At 44.6% G+C, this 25420-nt stretch overlaps 1 protein-coding gene across 6 annotated transcripts in view; it reads left to right on the top strand.

Annotated features, from left to right (window-relative positions):
- The window catches only part of LOC115174984 (kinase D-interacting substrate of 220 kDa B), a 59927-nt gene extending 35238 nt beyond the window's left edge, over positions 1–24689 (top strand). For 3 of the 6 annotated variants that reach the window (XM_029734071.1, XM_029734074.1, XM_029734073.1), the window contains exons 21-30: positions 4190–4334; positions 5509–5671; positions 11363–11541; positions 12143–12378; positions 13065–13190; positions 14754–14783; positions 16662–16799; positions 19715–19813; positions 20019–20249; positions 21987–24689. In XM_029734071.1, coding sequence (XP_029589931.1) covers positions 4190–4334; positions 5509–5671; positions 11363–11541; positions 12143–12378; positions 13065–13190; positions 14754–14783; positions 16662–16799; positions 19715–19813; positions 20019–20249; positions 21987–23189 — 2550 coding nt within the window. In that variant the 3' untranslated portion in view covers positions 23190–24689. The remainder of the gene's footprint in view (positions 1–4189; positions 4335–5508; positions 5672–11362; positions 11542–12142; positions 12379–13064; positions 13191–14753; positions 14784–16661; positions 16800–19714; positions 19814–20018; positions 20250–21986) is intronic. The other 3 variants (XM_029734075.1, XM_029734076.1, XM_029734077.1) reach the window with 3 other exon arrangements.
- Positions 24690–25420: the final 731 nt, after the last annotated feature.

Here is a 25420-nt window from a genome sequence, read left to right on the forward strand (position 1 = left end):
TGCATTGGGGAAGGTAGCATTCTCCTGGCATCTGCCAAACCTAGATACGTCCGTCGGACTGCCAGATGGTGAAGCGTGATTCATCACTCCAGAGAACGCGTTTCCACTGGTCCAGAGTCCAATGGCGGTGAGCTTTACACCACTCCAGCCGATGCTTGGCATTGTGCATGGTGATCTTAGGCTTGTGTGTGGCTGCTCGGCCATTGAAACCCTTTTCACGAAGCTCCAGATGAACAGTGATTGTGCTGACGTAGCTTCCAGAGGCAGTTTGGAACTCGGTAGTGAGTTTTGCAACTGAGTACAGACAATTTTTACGTGTTTCGGCACTCGGCGGTCCTGTTCTGTGAGCTTGCGTGGCCTACCACGTCTATTCTATTCTACTCTATCTTAGTCTACAATGCTCGTCCGTTGCTTTACTTTAGATGTGTGTGTATTGTCTGTATTGTTGTGAAATTATTAGATATTACTTGTTAGATATTACTGCACTGTTGGAGCTAGAAACACAAGAATTTCGCTACACCCGCAATAACATCTGCTAAACACGTGTATGTGACCAATAAAATGTTATTTGATTTGATTAGACATTTCCACTTTACAGTAACAGCACTCACAGTTGTCCGGGGCAGCTCTAGCAGGGCAGAAATTTTACGACCTGACTTGTTGGAAAGGTAGCATCTAATGACGGTGCCACATTGAAAGTCACTGAGCTCTTCAGTAAGGCCATTCTACTGCCAATGTTTGTCTCTGGAGATTGCATGCGTGTGTGTGCTCGATTTTATACACCTGTCAGCAAAGGGTGTGGCTGAAATAGCTGAATCCACTAATTTGAAAGGGTGTCGACATACTTTTGTAGAAATATACACACTGAACAATAATATAAACGCAACATGCAACAATTTTTAAGATTTTACTGAGTTACAGTTCATATAAGAAAATAAATTAGGCCCTAATCTATGGATTTCACATGACTGGGAATACAGATATGCATATGTTGGTCACAGAAACCTTAAAATAAAAAGGTAGGGGTGTGGATCAGAAAACCAGTCAGTATCTGGTGTGACCGCCTCATGCAACGCGACACATCTTCGCATAGAGTTGATCAGGCTGTTGATTGTGGCCTTTGGAATGTTGTCCCACTCCTCTTCAATGGCTGTGCGAAGTTGCTGGATATCAAATCAAATGTTATTTGTCACATGCTCCGAATACAACAGGTGTAGTAGACCTTTCCGTGAACTGCTTACTTACAAGCCCTTAACCACTATGCAGTTTTAAGAAAATAGAGTTAAGAAAATATTTATTAAATAAAATAAAGTAAAAAAAATTATAAAATAAAAAGTAACACACAATAACAAGGCTATATACAGGGGGTACCGGTACAGAGTCAATGTGCGGGGGTCCAGGTTAGTCGAGGTAATTTGTACATGTAGGTAGGGGTAAAGTAACTATGCATAGATCATAAACAGCGAGTAGCAGCAGTGTAAAAACAATGCAAAAAGTCTGGATGGACTGCAGTTAGGTCAAGACCCTGGTGAGGACGATGAGCACCCAGATGAGCTTTCCTGAGACAGTTTCTGACAGTTTATGCAAACCCACAGTTACATCAGCTGTCTTGGTGGATCCCGCAGGTGAAGAAGCAGGATGTGGAGGTCCTGGGCTGGAGTGATTACACGTGGTCTGCGGTTGTGAGGCCAGTTGGACGTAATGCCAAATTCTCTAAAACGCAGTTGGACGTGGCTTATGGTAGAGAAATGAACATTAAATGATCTGGCAACAGCTCTGGTGAACATTCCTGCAGTCAGCATGCCAATTGCACGCTCCCTCAAAACTTGAGACATCTGTTTCATTGTGTTGTGTGACAAAACTGCACATTTTAGAGTGGCCTTTTATTGTCCCCCGCACGAGGTGCACCTGTGTAATGATCATGCTTTTTAATCAGCTTCTTGATATGCCACACCTTACAGGTGGATGGATTATCTTGGCAAAGGAGAAATGTTCACTAACATTTTAGAGAAATGCTCACTCAAAATTTGAGAAAAATAAGCTTTTTGTGCGTATGGAAAATGTCTGAGATCTTTTATTTCAGATCATGAAACATGGGACCAACACTTTACATGTTGTGTTTTATATTTTTGGTTTGTGTGTATATATATATTTATATCGTGTGTGTGTGTGTGTATTGCACAACGCAACACGGAGCGCCTGGATACAGCCCTTAACCATGGTATATTGGTCATATACCACATACCCCTGAGGTGCCTTATTGCTATTATAAACTGGTTACCAACATAATTAGAGCAGTAAAAATAATACACGCGGTATATGGTCTGATAAACCACGGCTGTCAGCCAATCAGCATTCAGGGCTCGAACCACCCAGTTTATAAATATATATATATATCATGCTATATTACATGTGACAGTTTAACACTGTGTAAACAGCAAACCGTATGTGATTGTTGCTTCCTCTCATGCATTAATATAACGTTAGTATATGGTTCCAATGCGTTAATATAATGTTAATGTGTTTGCTCTGTGTAAGCTTGGGCGATATACCGTTTATACTGTATACAGGGGTATTTCGAAATACCGACGACGGTGTGATGTTCAAAGTGGCTTGATGTCAAGAGCAAGTTTCTTGGTTACAGCAGAGACATTCAATCCCCTCGTGGATCAAGATCCCTGTTGTTTTGTGCGTCCCCCTCCCCCAAAAATACAAATACAGTACGGTGCCTTCAGAAAGTATTCAGACCTCTTGACTTTTTCCTCATTTTGTTACGTTACATCCTTATTCTAAAATGTATTAAATCGTTTTTTTTACTCATCAATCTACACACAATAACCCATAATAACAAAGCATAAACAGGTTTTTAGAAATGTTTGTATTAAAAATAAAAACATATCACATTTACATAAATATTCAGACCCTTTATCCAGCACTTTGTTGAAGCACCTTTGGCAGCGATTACAGCCTCGTGTCTTCTTAGGTTTGACGCTACAAGCTTGGCACACCTGTATTTGTGGAGTTTCTCCCATTCTTCTCTGCAGATTCTCTCAAGCTCTGTCAGGTTGGATGGGGAGCATCACTGCACAGCTATTTTCAGGTCTCTCCAGAGATTTTCGATCAGGTTCAAGTCCGAGCTGTTGCTGGGCCACTCAAGGACATTCAGAGACATTCAGAGCCACTTCTGCATTGTCTTGGCTGTGTGCTAGGGTCATTGTCCTGTTGGAAGATGAACCTTCACCCCAATCGGAGGTCCTGAGCACGTTTTCATCAAGGATCTCTCTGTAATTTGCTCTGTTCATCTTTCCCTCGTTCCTGACTAGTCTTCCAGTCCCTACCGCTGAAAAACATCCCCACAGCATGATGCTGCCACCACCATGCTTCACTGTAGGGATGATGCCAGGATTCCTCCAAATGTGATGCTTGGCATTCGGACCAAATAGTTCCATCTTGGTTTCATCAGATCAGAGAATTTTGTTTCTCATAGTCTGAGAGTCTTTAGGTGCAAACTCCAAACTGGCTGTCATGTGCCTTTTACTGAGGAGTGGCTTCCGTCTGGCCACTCTACTACCATAAAGGCCTGATTGGTGGAGTGCTGCAGAGATGGTTGTCTTTCTGGAAGGTTCTCCCATCTCCACAGAGGAACTCTAGAGCTCGGTCAGAGTGACCATCGGGTTCTTTGTCACCTCCCTGACCAAGGCCCTTTTCCCCCGATTGCTCAGTTTGGCTGGGTGGCCAGCTTTAGGAAGAGTCTTGGTGCTTCCAAAAGAATAATGGAGGCCACTGTGTTCTTGGGGACATTCAATGCTGCAGAATATTTTTGGTACTCTTCCCCAGATCTGTGCCTCGACACAATCCTGTGTCAAAAAATCATACATTTGCGAACATTTCTAAAAACCTGTTTTCGCTTTGTCATTATGGGTTATTGTGTGTAGATTGATGTGAAAAAAAAAAGTTGTAATCAATTCTAGAATAAGGCTGTGACCTAACAAAATGTGGAAAGAGTGATGGGATCTGGGTACGTTCCGAATGCACTGTGTATATAATGCCCAACCATATATCTATTATTATAATATATGTTATTGTTATATATGTTTTTGTAAATAGCGTCCCTTTTGTGCACTTCCGGTAATACCCTACACCCCGGTTTGGTAATCTGGATACCGCCCAACCATATGTCTCTGCATAGGACACGTACCGGAGACGGCAGATGCAGAGGACGGTGACACGGCAGATGTCCTTTGACCTGAGCAAGCTGCTGGTGACAGAAGACTGGTTCAGTGACATCAGCCCCCAGACCATGAGGAGGCTGCTCAACATCGTCTCTGTCACAGGTGGGTCACACACACACACACACACACACACACACACACACACACACCTACGTTGACTCACGCGTCCACACACACATATGGACACACCTACACACACATGCACACCCACATGTGTGCATGTATGCATGCACATGCGCACACACAGACACACACACGCTAGAGGTCTTCACAGATATACCCGAACCCGATTACCTGAGATCCGAACAGGTCGGTTCCACATTTCTGTAGTTGACCCTTGGATCCCGGGTCGGATCACGCTCGGTGGCCATGACCCTCGGATCTGCTGAAAATATGTCAAATATCAACCAGATCCAAAATTATATTTGAAGAAGAAAATATTCTGATGACAATATATCCTCTATAAATCACATTTGCTAAACGTGGCATTTGGTTCAGTCAATAGCGTTAATCTCTCTCCTCTGCCTCTCTGTCTGGCTTGAGCTCTGCTATAGTGAACTTGCAGCATTGTTTCAACTGGGCCCTCACTGTCTCCCAGACAGCTGTATTTGTGTTCAGAGAAGTGTTCAGATAGCCTATTTTAGGACGTTTCCACTGGAGATATGGGATCAGCAATATGTTGCTATTTCACAGCAAGGCGCAGAGGTTACTTAAGCCCATCGAGAAGTCTGATATTGGAAATATTTTTCAAATACAGTGAGGAACTATGGTCATTCACAATGGATGTACAACACTCTGTTGGCATTCTGTGTGAGGTGACAAAATAATTACTTTGAGAGGCTCGGCTGGTCATAAGTGGTGTTGAGTTAAAGAAATGGCCTACTCTCAGATATGCCCAAATGGGAACTTTTATAGGCCTACATTTGTGCACAGTGCACATTTGTACTTCTATGCATGCTGAAGCAAAATATATTTAAAAAATAAACATGAGAAAAAGGGCAACAATGAAACAATGAATGCGCACAAAGCGCATTAGGGAGAGAGACGTCTATAGTGCCTTTTAGCCACACACCCCTTCTTCTGGTAGCAACGTTTTAAATTAGGGATGTCATTTATGAAAATCCTAAGCTAACACACACACTTTGTTTACCACAAGTTTACCCACTGAGTTTACTACATGAACCACAATGGACCATACAGATTATGGCTGAATTTTATTGAGGAAAGCATGTTAGTTTTGTCCAGTCTGACTTACACAATGCTGGTCTGTCTATAGGTCGTCTGCTGAGGGCAAATCAGATTATGTTTAACTGGGACCGCCTGGCATCGTGGATCAACCTTACTGAGACATGGCCCTACAGGACCTCCTGGCTCATCTTGTTCCTGGAGGAGACTGAAGGCATCCCTGACCAGGCCGCCCTCAAGACTATCTACGAGAGGTAATGTAGAGACCCTGTAAAACTACATCTAAGACCATCTAGCAGAGGTAATATACTGTAGTCCCACTCTACCCCTATAACACTGGGCCACCCTCAAGACCATCTAGCAGAGGTAATATACTGTAGTCCCACTCTACCCCTATAAAACTGGGCCACCCTCAAGACCATCTAGCAGAGGTAATATACTGTAGTCCCACTCTACCCCTATAAAACTGGGCCACCCTCATGACCATCTAGCAGAGGTAATATACTGTAGTCCCACTCTACCCCTATAACACTGGGCCACCCTCAAGACCATCTAGCGGAGGTAATATACTGTAGTCCCACTCTACCCCTATAACACTGGGCCACCCTCAAGACCATCTAGCAGAGGTAATATACTGTAGTCCCACTCTACCCCTATAACACTGGGCCACCCTCAAGACCATCTAGCAGAGGTAATATACTGTAGTCCCACTCTACCCCTATAACACTGGGCCACCCTCAAGACCATCTAGCAGAGGTAATATACTGTAGTCCCACTCTACCCCTATAAAACTGGGCCACCCTCAAGACCATCTAGCAGAGGTAATATACTGTAGTCCCACTCTACCCCTATAACACTGGGCCACCCTCAAGACCATCTAGCAGAGGTAATATACTGTAGTCCCACTCTACCCCTATAACACTGGGCCACCCTCAAGACCATCTAGCAGAGGTAATATACTGTAGTCCCACTCTACCCCTATAACACTGTGCCACCCTCAAGACCATCTAGCAGAGGTAATATACTGTAGTCCCACTCTACCCCTATAACACTGTGCCACCCTCAAGACCATCTAGCAGAGGTAATATACTGTAGTCCCACTCTACCCCTATAACACTGGGCCACCCTCAAGACCATCTAGCAGAGGTAATATACTGTAGTCCCACTCTACCCCTATAACACTGGGCCACCCTCAAGACCATCTAGCAGAGGTAATATACTGTAGTCCCACTCTACCCCTATAAAACTGGGCCACCCTCAAGACCATCTAGCAGAGGTAATATACTGTAGTCCCACTCTACCCCTATAACACTGGGCCACCCTCAAGACCATCTAGCAGAGGTAATATACTGTAGTCCCACTCTACCCCTATAACACTGTGCCACCCTCAAAACCATCTAGCAGAGGTAATATACTGTAGTCCCACTCTACCCCTATAACACTGGGCCACCCTCAAGACCATCTAGCAGAGGTAATATACTGTAGTCCCACTCTACCCCTATAACACTGGGCCACCCTCAAGACCATCTAGCAGAGGTAATATACTGTAGTCCCACTCTACCCCTATAACACTGGGCCACCCTCAAGACCATCTAGCAGAGGTAATATACTGTAGTCCCACTCTACCCCTATAACACTGGGCCACCCTCAAGACCATCTAGCAGAGGTAATATACTGTAGTCCCACTCTACCCCTATAACACTGGGCCACCCTCAAGACCATCTAGCAGAGGTAATATACTGTAGTCCCACTCTACCCCTATAACACTGTGCCACCCTCAAGACCATCTAGCAGAGGTAATATACTGTAGTCCCACTCTACCCCTATAACACTGTGCCACCCTCAAGACCATCTAGCAGAGGTAATATACTGTAGTCCCACTCTACCCCTATAACACTGGGCCACCCTCAAGACCATCTAGCAGAGGTAATATACTGTAGTCCCACTCTACCCCTATAACACTGTGCCACCCTCAAGACCATCTAGCAGAGGTAATATACTGTAGTCCCACTCTACCCCTATAACACTGGGCCACCCTCAAGACCATCTAGCAGAGGTAATATACTGTAGTCCCACTCTACCCCTATAACACTGGGCCACCCTCAAGACCATCTAGCAGAGGTAATATACTGTAGTCCCACTCTACCCCTATAACACTGGGCCACCCTCAAGACCATCTAGCAGAGGTAATATACTATAGTCCCACTCTACCCCTATAACACTGGGCCACCCTCAAGACCATCTAGCAGAGGTAATATACTGTAGTCCCACTCTACCCCTATAACACTGGGACACCCTCAAGACCATCTAGCAGAGGTAATATACTGTAGTCCCACTCTACCCCTATAACACTGGGCCACCCTCATGACCATCTAGCAGAGGTAATATACTGTAGTCCCACTCTACCCCTATAACACTGGGCCACCCTCATGACCATCTAGCAGAGGTAATATACTGTAGTCCCACTCTACCCCTATAACACTGGGCCACCCTCAAGACCATCTAGCAGAGGTAATATACTGTAGTCCCACTCTACCCCTATAACACTGGGCCACCCTCAAGACCATCTAGCAGAGGTAATATACTGTAGTCCCACTCTACCCCTATAACACTGTGCCACCCTCAAGACCATCTAGCAGAGGTAATATACTGTAGTCCCACTCTACCCCTATAACACTGGGCCACCCTCAAGACCATCTAGCAGAGGTAATATACTGTAGTCCCACTCTACCCCTATAACACTGGGCCACCCTCAAGACCATCTAGCAGAGGTAATATACTGTAGTCCCACTCTACCCCTATAACACTGGGCCACCCTCATGACCATCTAGCAGAGGTAATATACTGTAGTCCCACTCTACCCCTATAACACTGTGCCACCCTCAAGACCATCTAGCAGAGGTAATATACTGTAGTCCCACTCTACCCCTATAACACTGGGCCACCCTCAAGACCATCTAGCAGAGGTAATATACTGTAGTCCCACTCTACCCCTATAACACTGGGCCACCCTCAAGACCATCTAGCAGAGGTAATATACTATAGTCCCACTCTACCCCTATAACACTGGGCCACCCTCAAGACCATCTAGCAGAGGTAATATACTGTAGTCCCACTCTACCCCTATAACACTGGGCCACCCTCAAGACCATCTAGCAGAGGTAATATACTGTAGTCCCACTCTACCCCTATAACACTGGGCCACCCTCAAGACCATCTAGCAGAGGTAATATACTGTAGTCCCACTCTACCCCTATAACACTGGGCCACCCTCAAGACCATCTAGCAGAGGTAATATACTGTAGTCCCACTCTACCCCTATAACACTGTGCCACCCTCAAGACCATCTAGCAGAGGTAATATACTGTAGTCCCACTCTACCCCTATAACACTGGGCCACCCTCATGACCATCTAGCAGAGGTAATATACTGTAGTCCCACTCTACCCCTATAACACTGGGCCACCCTCATGACCATCTAGCAGAGGTAATATACTGTAGTCCCACTCTACCCCTATAACACTGGGCCACCCTCAAGACCATCTAGCAGAGGTAATATACTGTAGTCCCACTCTACCCCTATAACACTGGGCCACCCTCAAGACCATCTAGCAGAGGTAATATACTGTAGTCCCACTCTACCCCTATAACACTGTGCCACCCTCAAGACCATCTAGCAGAGGTAATATACTGTAGTCCCACTCTACCCCTATAACACTGGGCCACCCTCAAGACCATCTAGCAGAGGTAATATACTGTAGTCCCACTCTACCCCTATAACACTGGGCCACCCTCAAGACCATCTAGCAGAGGTAATATACTGTAGTCCCACTCTACCCCTATAACACTGGGCCACCCTCATGACCATCTAGCAGAGGTAATATACTGTAGTCCCACTCTACCCCTATAACACTGGGCCACCCTCATGACCATCTAGCAGAGGTAATATACTGTAGTCCCACTCTACCCCTATAACACTGGGCCACCCTCAAGACCATCTAGCAGAGGTAATATACTGTAGTCCCACTCTACCCCTATAACACTGGGCCACCCTCATGACCATCTAGCAGAGGTAATATACTGTAGTCCCACTCTACCCCTATAACACTGTGCCACCCTCAAGACCATCTAGCAGAGGTAATATACTGTAGTCCCACTCTACCCCTATAACACTGGGCCACCCTCAAGACCATCTAGCAGAGGTAATATACTGTAGTCCCACTCTACCCCTATAACACTGGGCCACCCTCAAGACCATCTAGCAGAGGTAATATACTGTAGTCCCACTCTACCCCTATAACACTGGGCCACCCTCATGACCATCTAGCAGAGGTAATATACTGTAGTCCCACTCTACCCCTATAACACTGGGCCACCCTCAAGACCATCTAGCAGAGGTAATATACTGTAGTCCCACTCTACCCCTATAACACTGTGCCACCCTCAAGACCATCTAGCAGAGGTAATATACTGTAGTCCCACTCTACCCCTATAACACTGTGCCACCCTCAAGACCATCTAGCAGAGGTAATATACTGTAGTCCCACTCTACCCCTATAACACTGGGCCACCCTCAAGACCATCTAGCAGAGGTAATATACTGTAGTCCCACTCTACCCCTATAACACTGTGCCACCCTCAAGACCATCTAGCAGAGGTAATATACTGTAGTCCCACTCTACCCCTATAACACTGGGCCACCCTCAAGACCATCTAGCAGAGGTAATATACTGTAGTCCCACTCTACCCCTATAACACTGGGCCACCCTCAAGACCATCTAGCAGAGGTAATATACTGTAGTCCCACTCTACCCCTATAAAACTGGGCTACCCTCAAGACCATCTAGCGGAGGTATGCATGCTGTAGATCCCCAACCTTAAAAGATCTTCTTGAAACACCTGTCCAAATGATAGAACTTAGGAAGTGTTTAGTTGCATGAGAGAGGGTTTTATTTCATTTTGAAAGATCTGTCTGAAGATGTGAGGCCAAAGAAGAACTACATTTTCACAAAAACACACAGTGGAAAAGTTATTATAGAAGAAGGAATACATTTACTCCCATTGATCCATTAAGACAGTTACATCCCAAATGGCACCCTATTCCCTATATAGTGCACTACGGCACGTAGCCTGGTGGTTAGGAGCATTGGGCCAGTAACTGAAAGGTTGCTGGATCGAATCCCTGAGCTGACAAGGTAAAAATCTGCCGTTTTGCCCCTGAGCAAGGCAGTTAACCCACTGTCCCCCGGGCACCGATGACGTGGATGTCGATTTAAGGCACATATCTGATTCAGAGGGGTTGGGTTAAATGTGGAAGACACATTTCAGTTGATGCATTTAGTTGTACCACTGACTAGGTATCCCCCTTTCTTTTCCTTTTGTACAAGAGTAGTGCACTAAATAGGGGACAGGGTGCCATTTGGAACACACAAAACTCTGACGTGATGAAACAGTCAGATTAGTCACTGGGCAATAAGGATTAGTTTAATAGGTTGAATCGTCATTATAATTGCATCCCATTGGTTGGATTATTGTATTTTTAATGTCAATTACTTCTCAGACAGAAGTTTAGTCGTTGCAAAATAAAGTTGGGTGGTTTTTGGTGTGTAAAAGGGTGTTGCCGAAAATAATGACTTATGTTCTATTCACGTTTTTGCCCCTGAAATGATTTAAATTTCCTTCATTGTCACTCCAAATACAATAATATGTCATTCAAAAGACTCTAATCCATGAAGCTCACAGAATATTTTTTTTTAGAAATTTGCAATTTGCAATTTATTCCCCGTTTTTGGATATAGATATATTTTATGTTTTTTGTATTTACATTTTGTTGTTGGTCAGCTGCAAAAAATGTCAAACTAAAGAAGCAACCTTTCAGTGTAGAAGAGCTATAGCTCTTTCCTCGCCTGTCTTCATTAGGCTTCAGTCTTACCTCTGGTGTTTTAGGATCTCCAAGAACATTCCGACCACTAAAGACGTGGAGCCGCTGTTGGAGATTGACGGGGATGTGCGTAGCTTCGAGGTGTTCCTGTCCTCTCGGACACCCGTCCTCAATGCACGCGACATCAAAACCTTCTTACCCTGCACCGTCAACCTCGACCCCAAACTACGAGAGATCATCGCAGGTGAGGGAGAGCGTATTTGTGTTTGTGTCACCGAATAATCAGGGTTCCACACAAATAATTCCAATACGTTTTGGAAATATTATGCAGGCATCCATTCTCTTTCCAACTTTAATAACAACTTGCAGATTTTGGAATGTATCATGAATTTGTCAGATGAGTTAATGTCAGTATTTTAGATTTCAACTCTTGATTTCAATTGTTTTGATTTCAACTCTTTGTATTTCAACTCTTTTGATTTCAACAATTTTTTATTTAAACTCTTTGTATTTACATTTTTATTTATTTAAACTCTTTAAATTTCTCTATATCTGCGTTCCTCTCCCCCCGACGTGCATGCTGCAGGTGAGGGCGAGCATAGCTAGCTGTGTCTGTGTCAAGTAATTAGGGTTCCACACAAGTCAGGCCAGAACCTTTTGTCGATATGATGTAGGCAATCTGAATACAACTGTTGGCTTTTGGATGTCATTACAGTTACAGTAAGTCATATGGTTTCATGTCTATGTGCAGATCTAACTTTTTTTCCAGACTTAAGAGTTAAATTACATTCTAACATTTAATGACACATTTCTCTTTACCTGTCTGTCTCTTCTTTCCCCCCCAGACGTGCGTGCTGCCAGGGAACAGATGAGCATCAGAGCAGTGACCTATCCCAGCCTGCCCCTGCAGGAAGCCGTTCTCCGCCCCACCTCCGTCTACAGCCAGCAGTCAGGCGTGTCCGCCTGCTCCCCCTCCACCTCCTTCAACGGCCACTTCAACTCCCCAGGGCTGGTGTCCCTACCACCCCACAGCAGCAACTACAGTGGTATGGCTGGCCCCCAGCACCCCTTCTATAACAGGGTGAGTGTATGAGGAAGAACACCCTCATGTCGCCAAGGACATTGCTATTCCATATAGGACTGAGAAGGGCCCGGTTCCAAACGGAATGACCAAAGTTTCACTTGTAAATCGTCTGGCTCGTGTCAGTTAACTCATTCAGTCGTATGCTGTCTGGTAGGCGATCACTGACGGCCTCTGTATAAAACAAAGGGCTTTGAACCTCAACACATTCCTTTGCCTACATTTCCCACCTTGTTATCGTCCCCCTTCTCACTTTGTGGGACACTTCTGGTTTATAATTTGCAGAGCTGTCTTGTTATTTATAGTTCCCATTTAAGTTGAAGTCTCTGTGCTGTAACATGATGAGGTGTTTGTACTGTGTGACCCCTTGTTTGGACATACATACATACATACATACATACATACATACATACATACATACATACATACATACATACATACATACATACATACATACATACATACATACATACATACATACATACATACATACATACATACATACACTAAGTACGCATGTATGTATGTATTTGACCTGCTGTGACTGTTTAATTTGCTTCAGTCTGTATTTCATAATCAGACACCTCAATTGTTACGCTGGTTTCATATTTAAGTGTTGTATTTTTTATTTATTTCACGCCATGTTAAATGTGTTTCCTTTCTCCCTGGTATTCCCCTCCCTCCAGCCATATTTTCCCCATCATGTTTACCAGCTGCCACGCCAGTATGTGGGCAGTTTCCCTGTTCATGCTCCTCCACCCCGCCCATTCCCACTTAAAAGTGGCTTTCCCCGGGATCCGAGCAGTGGACTCGTAAGTATTAGAGGTAGTGAGTAGAGATAGTTCATCTAGAATGGATGTATAGCCATGTTATAGAGAGAGAAATGATTGTCCTTTCAGATTTCATTAGCTTATATATGCTTGTTTGAACCTTCTGATTTGGGTTGTTTGAACATCAGAACATTCCGATTCGGATTCTATCAGAGACATTCATCTCACCAGATAACCCCTATTGCAGAAACATGCTTCCACTCTCCCTTTCTCTTTCTTTGTCAGACATCCCCCCTCCCACACAGACAGGGCTCTAAAGTGCAACCGAATTTGGTCTCATATCCGACAAATATTTTTCTGTGCGACCAGTAGTTTTATTTTGAAAGCACTGTGCGACTAGGAAACAAATCTTCCAGATAATTGTTGTAGTGATAAGGCTTCCCTGTACTGAAAGTTTATGAGTGCCCTAGAGAAAAAAGCTGATTCGATAGGGTTATGGTGGCACCATTACTACAGAGAAAACGGCTTGCTTCTAGCCCAACCAGGTCAAAAGCTTTGACCCATATTACCGGGGCAACATTTGAATCTGTAGCAAATCGCCAGGACCGACTTTTACATTCATAAACCATGTCGTGGGCCGTTCTAAAACTACTCGTGAGTTAACCATTTGTTTACACTTTGTTCAGTCATATTACCTCATTGGCTAGCTAGCTAACAGCCTGGTAACTTTACCAGTATATCCAAACATTTGGGGTCACCGATAGGAAAAGGGACCGCTTTCTCAGGTGATCAATGATCATAGCAATGAATGAATTACATATCTCTTGCGTGTTGTCATCACAAATCTGACGTTTTTAAGAGACAGTGTACACTTTTCAATGTAATCCATCTCAATAGGAAAATAGAGCTTTAACACAATGTAGAAACCTAATATTCCACATATTATTTTGTTATTCCTATCAAAATTGTAGCTTTTATAATAACCTAATTTCTTTACAATGTTACATGTTAGTTTCTAGGGCTCAACATGTGCTTCAAAAGCAGCTAGAATTCATATAGGCCCGATATAGGCTGTGTAGGCTGTATCTGCTCCTAGATTTCATGTGGTGCTCCTAGATTTCATGTGGTGCTCCTAACTTTTTTAAATTGGGAGCACCAGTGCTACCAATGAAAAATGATCATTTAGAGCTCTGTACACAGACACAAACACACAGAGAAACTAGAAACACAGAAACATTGACCCTGCTATTACAGCATCCAACTGTCCTAACAACACTGAACGCCTCAGAGACATCAAAAAAAATATTCTCATCCTCACAATGAAGGCATGCCCTCTCTCTCCTCTTCCTCTCTCTCTACTCGCTCTCTCTCTCTTCCTCTCTCCACTCTCTTCCTCTCTCCACTCTCTCTCAATGTCCTGTCTTGAAGATATGTATGTCTCCCTAATATTTTTTTCTCCTCTAAGATGATAATGTTGGCATCTGTGTGTCTTCCTAATGTTCTCTCCTCACATCCCTCTCTGATGGAAACCTGCTATAGTCACTCCCTCCTCACCTTTCCATCTGTTTCTTTCCACCTCTCGTTCTCTCTCCTCCCTCCAAGCAGTTTAAGGTACCGTCTTTGAAAAAGAAGCAGGTACTGAATCCATTCAGATGTTTTCTCTAACTCCTCCTAACTAGACCTAGACCGACAAACTGACCCCCTTCGGAAGGGATCTGACCTCTGTAATCCCAGCATGCACCTTGGAAACTCTAGCCCACTCTCTTGAATGGGAACCTTGAGTTACAGGCATGCTACACTGGAGTAATACCTTTTTGCGGAGAGCGAGAAGCTCCCATTCATGTCAATGAAACCTGGGTGGAAGTGGTACAGCTCAGCTCTTGGAGGAGGTGTGGTATATGGCCAATATACCACGGCTAAGGGCTGTCCTTAGGAACGACGCAACGTGGAGTGCCTGGATACAGACCTTAGTCGTGGTATATTGGCCATATACCACAAACCCCCAAGGTGCCTTATTGCTATTATAAACTGGTTACCAACGTAATTAGAGCAGTGAAAATAAATATTTTGTCATACCTCTGATATACCACAGCTTTCAGCCAATCAGCATTCAGGGCTCGAACCACCAGTTTATAATGATATTTTTGTCACGTGCGGCTCACATCCGAGAACAGTTGATAAAGTGGCGTGTATTCTGCTCACGCCGGCAAAAAACGACACATCCAGTATAGTAGCTTCAGCGACACAAGTGTAGCTCCCTTGTTAGGGCACTAAGTGATGCTACAAGGCCGCTGACTAGTGAAATCTTTGATCTGCTTCTGTCATACTATTTAAGACCTATTTACACTTACAGATGTTTTGTAACTTTGTAAGATACATTGTAGATTTGTAACACTTGTACAAGTCTCTATAAGCATTTCAAACATTTGATTTCGTCTGGCCCTTCTAGCTGAACTCTCCTTACCTAAACCCTCATACACGCCACCCTCTTCCACCTCATCAAAGTGGACTTGTCTTATGAAGACCGCCCTCCTACTCCGAGTCAGTGACGTTGAGCATATAGCCTGTGGTTTCATAAAGACCTAAAACTAACCTGTTTGAAAAGTGAATAATAATCCTGCACCATGTATTGCTGTGTGCATTCTATCCATCCTCAACGTTACTGTGATACTGGGTGTGTATCACTTACCGGTTAATTACTAGAACAGACATCCTCATTCAAGTCAAGTCAAATGGTCTGAGGGGCTGTTCTAGTGATTCTATTTCTACACTCTTAGAAACAAAGGTGCTATCTAGAACCTTAAAGGGTTCTTCGGCTATTCCCGGCTATTCCCTTTCTGGTACTAGGGGAGAACCCGTTTGGTTCCATGTAGAACCTGGTCCACAGAGTGATTTTCCTATGGGGAGACAGCCGAAGAACCCTTTTGGAAAGCTTTTTTCTAAGAGGGTATGGTCTAACTCCTGAATTAGTGAGTAGCCTAGTAGTAATAGTAGATAGCAGGAAGTGATGTCACAGATTACATCCAAGTTTTTTTTTTTACCCTACAGTATTCTCTCATCCGCTCACTGACAACGTTTGGTTTGGACCTAACCTCTAACCCCATTGTCATATTGTACTCACCCTCAGGAGAGCTCCACTCTCATCAACAACCCATTGTAGATGAAATCATATTGTAGTTCTCTCATACCTACTGATGCTTTATGTCGCCTACATTCTTTTCATGTTGCTCTCCCCTTTCACTGGGCCTTCCTGTGTTACCTTTGCAGATTTCAACAATGTTTCAGCATGGAATTCCAATTCTATTATATTTTGTATCATTGCATTTCTACTCAAATGGGCGGAGGTTACTATTGATGAGTACAGCACATGATAACTTTGAGAAATGTAATCTTGACCTCCATCAAATGGAACCATACTGTATTAACCAATAAGCCATGTTTTACCTGTTGGTTGAATCCTCTATCTGGTCGCTGACGGTGTGTTCTGGACCTGGTTGTGTGTGTGTGTGTCAGGGTTCAGCCTCGGTGGTGTCGGGGACCCCGGCCATCCTCCTGAGCTCCATGAACACAGACACAGTGTGTGAACGTGTCAAACAGATTGAGGGTATCGACCAGAGCATGCTGGCCCAGTACACTGCCACCATTAAGAAGGTGAGCAGAGAGAGAGAGTTCTCTACCATTAACCTCCTCTCTCTCTCTACCATTAACCTCTCTCTCTACCATTAACCTCCTCTCTCTCTCTACCATTAACCTCTCTCTCTACCATTAACCTCTCTCTCTACCATTAACCTCCTCTCTCTCTACCATTAACCTCCTCTCTCTCTCTACCATTAACCTCCTCTCTCTCTCTACCATTAACCTCTCTCTCTCTACCATTAACCTCTCTCTCTACCATTAACCTCCTCTCTCTCTCTACCATTAACCTCCTCTCTCTCTACCATTAACCTCCTCTCTCTCTACCATTAACCGCTCTCTCTCTACCATTAACCTCCTCTCTCTCTACCATTAACCTCCTCTCTCTCTCTACCATTAACCTCCTCTCTCTCTACCATTAACCTCCTCTCTCTCTCTACCATTAACCTCCTCTCTCTCTACCATTAACCTCCTCTCTCTCTACCATTAACCGTTCTCTCTACCATTAACCTCATCTCTCTACCATTAACCTCTCTACCATTAACCTCTCTCTCTACCATTAACCTCATCTCTCTCTCTACCATTAACATCCTCTCTCTCTACCATTAACCTCCTCTCTCTACCATTAACCTCCTCTCTCTACCATTAACCGCTCTCTCTCTACCATTAACCTCTCTCTCTACCATTAACCTCCTCTCTCTACCATTAATCTCTCTACCATTAACCTCTCTCTCTACCATTAACCACCTCTCTCTCTCTCTACCATTAACCTCCTCTCTCTCTCTACCATTAACCTCCTCTCTCTCTCTACCATTAACCTCGCCTCTCTCTCTACCATTAACTCCTCTCTCTCTACCATTAACCTCTCTCTACCATTAACCTCTCTCTAACATTAACCTCTCTCTACCATTAACCTCTCTCTCTACCATTAACCTCTCTACCATTAACCTCCTCTCTCTCTCTACCATTAACCTCTCTCTCTCTACCATTAACCTCCTCTCACTCTACCATTAACCTCTCTCTCTACCATTAACCTCACTCTCTACCATTAACCTCTCTCTCTACCATTAACCTCTCTCTACCATTAAGCTCTCTACCATTAACCTCCTCTCTCTCTCTACCATTAACCTCATCTCTCTCTCTACCATTAACCTCTCTCTCTACCATTAACCTCCTCTCTCTCTCTACCATTAACCTCTCTCTCTACCATTATCCTCTCTCTCTACCATTAAGCTCTCTACCATTAACCTCCTCTCTCTCTCTACCATTAACCTCATCTCTCTCTCTACCATTAACCTCCTCTCTCTCTCTACCATTAACCTCCTCTCTCTCTACCATTAACCTCCTCTCTCTCTCTACCATTAACCTCCTCTCTCTCTCTACCATTAACCTCCTCTCTCTCTACCATTAACCTCCTCTCTCTCTACCATTAACCTCCTCTCTCTACCATTAACCTCATCTCTCTCTCTACCATTAACCTCATCTCTCTCTCTACCATTAACCTCCTCTCTCTCTACCATTAACCTCTCTCTACCATTAACCTCTCTCTAACATTAACCTCTCTCTACCATTAACCTCTCTCTCTACCATTAACCTCTCTACCATTAACCTCCTCTCTCTCTCTACCATTAACCTCTCTCTCTCTACCATTAACCTCTCTCTCTACCATTAACCTCCTCTCTCTCTCTACCATTAACCTCCTCTCACTCTACCATTAACCTCTCTCTCTACCATTAACCTCTCTCTCTACCATTAACCTCTCTACCATTAACCTCCTCTCTCTCTCTACCATTAACCTCCTCTCTCTCTCTACCATTAACCTCCTCTCTCTCTACCATTAACCTCCTCTCTCTCTCTACCATTAACCTCCTCTCTCTCTCTATCATTAACCTCCTCTCTCTCTCTACCATTAACCTCCTCTCTCTCTCTACCATTAACCTCCTCTCTCTCTCTCTCTCTCTACCGATAACCTCCTCCCTCTCTCTCTCTCTACCAATAATCTCCTCTCTCTACCAATTACCTCCTCTCTCTCTCTCTCTCTCTCTACCATTAACCTCCTCTCTCTCTCTCTCTCTCTCTCTCTCTACCATTAACCTCTCTCTCTCTACCATTAACCTCTCTCTACCATTAACCTCTCTCTCTCTACCATTAACCTCCTCTCTCTCTCTCTCTCTACCGATAACCTCCTCCCTCTCTCTCTCTCTACCAATAATCTCCTCTCTCTACCAATAACCTCCTCCCTCTCTCTCTCTCTACCAATAATCTCCTCTCTCTACCAATAACCTCCTCTCTCTCTCTACCATTAACCTCCTCTCTCTCTCTCTCTCTCTCTCTCTACCATTAACCTCTCTCTCTCTACCATTAACCTCTCTCTACCATTAACCTCCTCTCTCTCTCTCTCTCTCTACCATTACCCTCCTCTCTCTCTCTCTCTCTCTCTACCATTAAACTCTCTCTCTACCATTAACCTCTCTCTACCATTAACCTCCTCTCTCTCTCTCTCTCTACCATTAACCTCTCTCTCTACCATTAACCTCTCTCTACCATTAATCTCTCTCTCTCTACCATTAACCTCCTCTCTCTCTCTCTCTCTACCGATAACCTCCTCCCTCTCTCTCTCTCTACCAATAACCTCCTCTCTCTACCATTAACCTCCTCTCTCTCTCTCTCTACCATTAACCTCTCTCTCTCTACCATTAACCTCTCTCTACCATTAACCTCCTCTCTCTCTCTCTCTCTCTACCATTAACCTCCTCTCTCTCTCTCTCTACCATTAACCTCCTCTCTCTCTCTCTCTACCATTAACCTCCTCTCTCTCTATCTCTACCATTAACCTCCTCTCTCTCTCTCTCTACCATTAACCTCTCTCTACCATTAACCTCCTCTACCATTAACATCCTCTTCCTTGTCTCATTCTCCTCTTTGTCTCTCAGGCTAATGTGAATGGCAGAGTTCTGACCCAGTGCAACATTGATGAGCTGAAGAATGAAATGAAAATGAACTTTGGAGACTGGCAGCTCTTCAGAGGAACCGTGAGTTTAACCCTAACCTTGCCTCTTGCCTGTTCTTTTCTTTTGTAGTGGATTTACCAATAGCTTTAACACTGGACACTGCTGTTATCAATCACTTCTTAACCCAGTAATTACTCATTAGCCCAGCCGTATTTCTCACGTCCTCCTCCACTCCCTCTTCTACTTTCTCTCCCTCTTCTTCTTCCTCTTCCTCCTCTTCCTCTAGGTGTTGGAGATGCGTCACGTGGAGAGCCAGGTGCTTCATGAGGAGGCTCCCAGCGAGGTGGACAGCAGTGTGGTGGGCCACGGGGAACCGAGGCGCCAGGTCGCCCCGCCCCACGCCGGCGCCGCCAACCTCGACGCCAACTCACCCATGTACAGCTTCAACCTGAGCTTTGAGGAACTGAGCAATGTGGGACTGGACGAGCCTCCCAGGCACAGCAACAACACATGGATGGTGAGTGACTGGTGGTCTCTTCCATTGTAGGGAGGTCTATGTTGCATCATTATATTACATTGACAGAAGACTGGAATTGTGTAGCTATGTACAGTACCAGTCAAAAGTTTGGACACCTACTCATTCAAGGGTTTTTCTTTATTTTTACTATTTTCTACATTGTAGAATAATAGTGAAGACATCACAACTATGAAATAACACATATGGAATCATGTAGTAAACAAAAAAAGTGTTAAACAAATCAAAATATGTTTTATATTTTTGATTCCTCAAAGTAGCCACCCTTTGCCTTGATGACAACTTTGCTGACTGGTGGCATTCTCTCAACCAGCTTCATGAGGAATGCTTTTCCAACTCTTGAAGGAGTTCCCACATATGCTGAGCACTTGTTGGCTGCTTTTCCCTCACTCTGCGGTCCAACTCATCCCAAACCATCCCAGGCCAGGTCATCTGATGCAGCACTCTATTCTTCTCCTTGGTCAAATAGCTCTTACACAGCCTGGAGGTGTGTTTTGGGTTATTGTCCTGTTGAAAAACAAATGATAGTCCCACTAAGCGCGAACCAGATGGGATGCAGAATGCTGTGGTAGCCATGCTGGTTAAGTGTGCCTTGAATTCTAAATAGATCACAGACAGTGTCACCAGCAAGGCACCATCACACCTCCTCCTCCATGCTTCACGGTGGGAACCACACATGCTGAGATCATCCGTTCACCTACTCTGCTTCTCACAAAGACATGGCGGTTGGAACCAAAAATCTCAAATTTGGACTCATTAGATCGAAGGACAGATTTCCACCGTTCTAATGTCCATTGCTCGTGTTTCTTGGCCCCAAGAAAGTCTCCTCTTCTTATTGGTGTCCTTTAGTAGTGGTTTATTTGCAGCAATTCAACCATGAAAGCCTTATTCATGCAGTTTCCTCTGAACAGTTGATGTTGGGATGTGTCTGTTACTTGAACTCTGTGAAGCATTTATTTGGGCTGCAATCTGAGGCTGGTAACTCTAATGAACGTATCCTCTGCAGCAGAGGTAACTCTGGGTCTTCCTTTCCTGTGGCGGTCCTCATGAGAGCCAGTTTCATCATAGCGCTTGATGGTTTTTGCAACTGCACTTGAAGAAACTTTCAGAGTTCTTGAAATTTTCCAGATTGACTGACCTTCATGTCTTAAAGTAATGATGGACTGTCGTTTCTTTGCTTGTTTGAGCTGTTCTTGCCATAATATGGACTTGATCTTTTACCAAATAGGTATTTTACCAAATAGGGCTATCTTCTGTATACCACCTCTACCTTGTCAGAACATAATTGATTGGCTCAAATGCGCAAATTAACTTTTAACAAGACATTCCTGTTAATTGAAATGCATTCCAGGTAACTACCTCATGAAGTTGGTTGAGAGAATGCCAAGAGTGTGCAAAGCTGTCAGCAAAGGGTGGCTACTTTGAAGAATCTCAAATCTCAAATATATTTTGTTTTGTTTAACACTTTTTTGGTTACTACATGATTCCATATGTGTTATTTCATAGTTTTGATGTCTTCACTGTTATTCTATAATGTAGCAAATAGTCAAATACAGATAAACCCTTGAATGAGTAGGTGTATCCAAACTTTGCACTAGTATTGTATATGTACAGGACCATGAATTAAGCCGTTGGCCTTTATGTAAACCAAATGATAGCCTTCATATGTACTTAGACCACAGATCTAGGAGATGTAATGTTCCATGTCCCCCTCCCTAGGCCCCCACCCACCGCACCCCCAGCATGTCCAGCCTCAACTCCCAGGAGTCGTCCAACGACATTGTCAAGCTGACGGAAAAGCAGCAGTCGGAGTACCGCAGCGCCTACCAGGAGTACATCGCCCAGATGGCCACGTTGGAGGTAGGCGGAGGCGGGGGAGAGAAGCCCGTCCAGCCCCACCCAAACCAGTTCATGACCTCCGCCAGCTCTGAGGACAAAACCAAGGACAAGGCTACCACCAAGAGAAGCACCTCCAAGCTTCCCGCCGTGGATGCCCCGGACTTCACCACCGCCGAAGCACCCCTGGACCCCATCACAGAGGAGGACGAGAAGCAGGACCCCCATGGCTCCTCCAAGAACCTGCTCGGACGCAAGGCGCCCGGGTCCAGTGACCGGGGGAGCGGCCTGTTCCAGGGAGCAGCCGACCTCAAGATGAAGACCGGCGGGCTGCCCTACCAGAAGCTCACCAGCGACGACGAGGATTCAGAGAACTCCGACGCTCCTCTCCTGGGGGATGCGAAAAAGCCAGGTGACCCCAAAGCATCCTCCCTGGCTCTGGCTAAGGGTAAAGAATACCTGTCTGACGCCATGCTGGATAAGAAGGATTCGTCTGACTCCGGCATGCGCTCCAACGAGAGCTCGCCCAACCACTCCCTGCAGGATGAGGAGGCTGATCTGTCCCAGCTGGAGCAGGCCAACCTGATCGAGCTGGACCAGGAGGACAGCCAGAGCCGGGCAGCCAGTAAGAGGGGTCTGCCCAGCAGCCTGAGTGGTCTCCAGGACCCAGCTGTGGCCCGCATGTCCATCTGCTCCGAGGACCAGTGCAGCCTGCTGGCCAGCAGCCCCGAAGAGAGCTGGCCCTCGTCCAAGAGCTACAACCTCAACCGCACGCCCAGCAACACCACCCTCAACAACAACACCAACGCCCAGCAGCAGGGGAACCAGCAGCGTTGCCAGGGACAGAGGGCTCCGGTGGGGTCCACCGACACCACCTGTTCCACCCCTACTTCCTCCTCCATCAGCGAGGTCATCGTCTCCACGGGTTCCGGCACCACCAGTACCACCACCAAGCCCGGCCCGCACAACGAGAACGTGCGCGTGGTGCACCTGAAGAGGGGGCTGAACCCCGGGGATCCTCCGGAGATCACCACCGTGTCCTCTGACACCGTCACTTTCGGAGAGGAGCGCGAGAGCATCCTGTGAGCCCCCCCGCCCATCTCATACCCAGGAGAGCACTTAGTCAGTAGATGTTTGCTGTGGTAATCTGACAATGCATGCGTAGCAAGGTACCGTAGCTAGCTGAATGGGTAAATAAATTATGTTAGTGCTTGGTGTGTACTAAGTAGATAGCCTTGTTAAATCAGCCTGATCTGGCAACCTCACCATGTGTTACAGGAGAGCGCAGCGGTCAGTCTGGTTTCACCAGGCTACTAAGTAGAGGTAGCTCACTGAGATGTTGTATTCTGTAATTGTATTGTCTAAAGCGAAGTGAAGTGACCTCTACTAACCGTGTTGATGTTCTCCTCTGGAGGTGAAGGTAGCTAGCTACGTACAATGTAAAAAAAAAAATAAGATCTTTAGATCAACCTAATTTACTTCACCTCTGGTAAAAACAACATTATTATGACAAATATATGAGTCAATGCCAACTGTTATATTTCATTATATTTGAAGTTGTAACCTGTTTATTTCAACACTATACCTACATTTCCCCTTTGGTTAAACTTAATATAACAAATACCAAAAAATATTTAATGACAATACAACCAATATTTTTCATCTTGTTCCTAGTTCAATTTTTACTTTGGAATTACCTATCCAAATGTCTTCAATTGTGTTACAAGCAATTTAAATCAACAACCTATAAAATAAGAAAATAAGATGTTTTAAAATAATGTTTCCAAACTTAAGACCTTCACATTTAGCAACCACAGTATCATAACCAAGCAATGGCTACCATCACAAAGAAACATTATCAGGTGCTTTAGTATCATTACAGATGATGGCAGTGTACAAGATTAAGTTTGAATAACAAATACAATAGACCACCTCAACTGGAATGACATTCACTCTCAGGGGTGGGCAAAAATAACCACCTGAAGGCCACGCCCCCCCCAATAAGCCACGCCTCAGTAACTCTTCTGATAGGCTGCCGCTGCTACATTGCCCCTACCGCTATTCAATGTGCATGAGGCGTTGAAAACAATTTTAGACACTTTCATTCAAATTAAAAAATCACATTGATCTGACGAATTCGTTATTTGATTTCAGACAAATTGATAGAACAGGTTGAATGAACCAAAGCGTAAATTTCGATCATTCCAATCAGTAAAAGCACTTAACAGCGCCGTCCCATTTTTTTACAGTGCAGTATAATTTATAACTTAACTACGAACAGTGACTGACTAACTATCTGTTTATTGTTTTGCACTACAGCAAGCATGGTAGCCTGGGTGGCAGTCTGTTTGTGCCATCTCGCCAACTCCTTGTCATGCTAATGGCTTGACAATGAGCAATGGAGCTGGCAAGAGCACAGCAGATCTGGGACCAGGCTACAAGCATGCCTCAACAGTGTTAATATTAGCTGCTGCTGCCTATGTGTGTCAACAAGTGATGTATTGAGCTTGTGGGTGGGTAAAAGAGAAGATACCTGGTATAGATGAAGAATGAATGCATATGAACACGTGAGCCAAATGAACAAAATTGTGTGTGGGATCTGTTTTTGTCGTGTCTCATCAAATGACATGGAGGAGAGTCAACTGAACTATTCGTCTCATTGCAAAAGCCACAGGCCTTTTAACTATTTTACCTTCCTATGGGCCCTGGTCCAAAGTGGTGCGCTATCGGTGGAATAGGGTGCCATTTGGGATGTATCTCCTGCCAACACGAACAAAAATGTTGGATAAAAGGGAGGGACCTTGACACTAATATGCGACAACAATAGCAATTTAACAACAAATTGACAACGAGAAGTAATCTTCAGAAAAAGTTATTGATCGCTGCAAAATTCAGTTGCTGACTCTTCGCCATATGATACATGGGACTGTATGTATGCTGCTTTGTAATGAACAGTGGGTGTAAAGTTATTTGGTTTATTACATGTTGTCAGGGCCTGTCTCCTCCCGTAACAGTAGTAGAGGCCAATAGTAAAGGCCCCATTTGTGAATCCAATGCCATTAAATGTACATTTTAATTAAGCAGATATAAAATGTACACTTAATGCCGTCCGATTCACAAATCTGGTTACAGTAAAGATTGGTGTTGCATGCGTACCTAATGAACTGTACATTGCATGCGTTAATGAGTTTGCAAATATCAAAGAGTGCTCTCCTATGTGTTGCATGCACTGTGATGTTGTATGGTGTCTTAACCAGTCGGATGAACTGTGCACATGCACTGTGATGTTGTATGGTGTCTTAACCAGTCGGATGAAG

The sequence above is a fragment of the Salmo trutta genome, chromosome 35 (genome assembly GCF_901001165.1).
Source record: "Salmo trutta chromosome 35, fSalTru1.1, whole genome shotgun sequence".
Taxonomy (NCBI): domain Eukaryota; kingdom Metazoa; phylum Chordata; class Actinopteri; order Salmoniformes; family Salmonidae; genus Salmo; species Salmo trutta.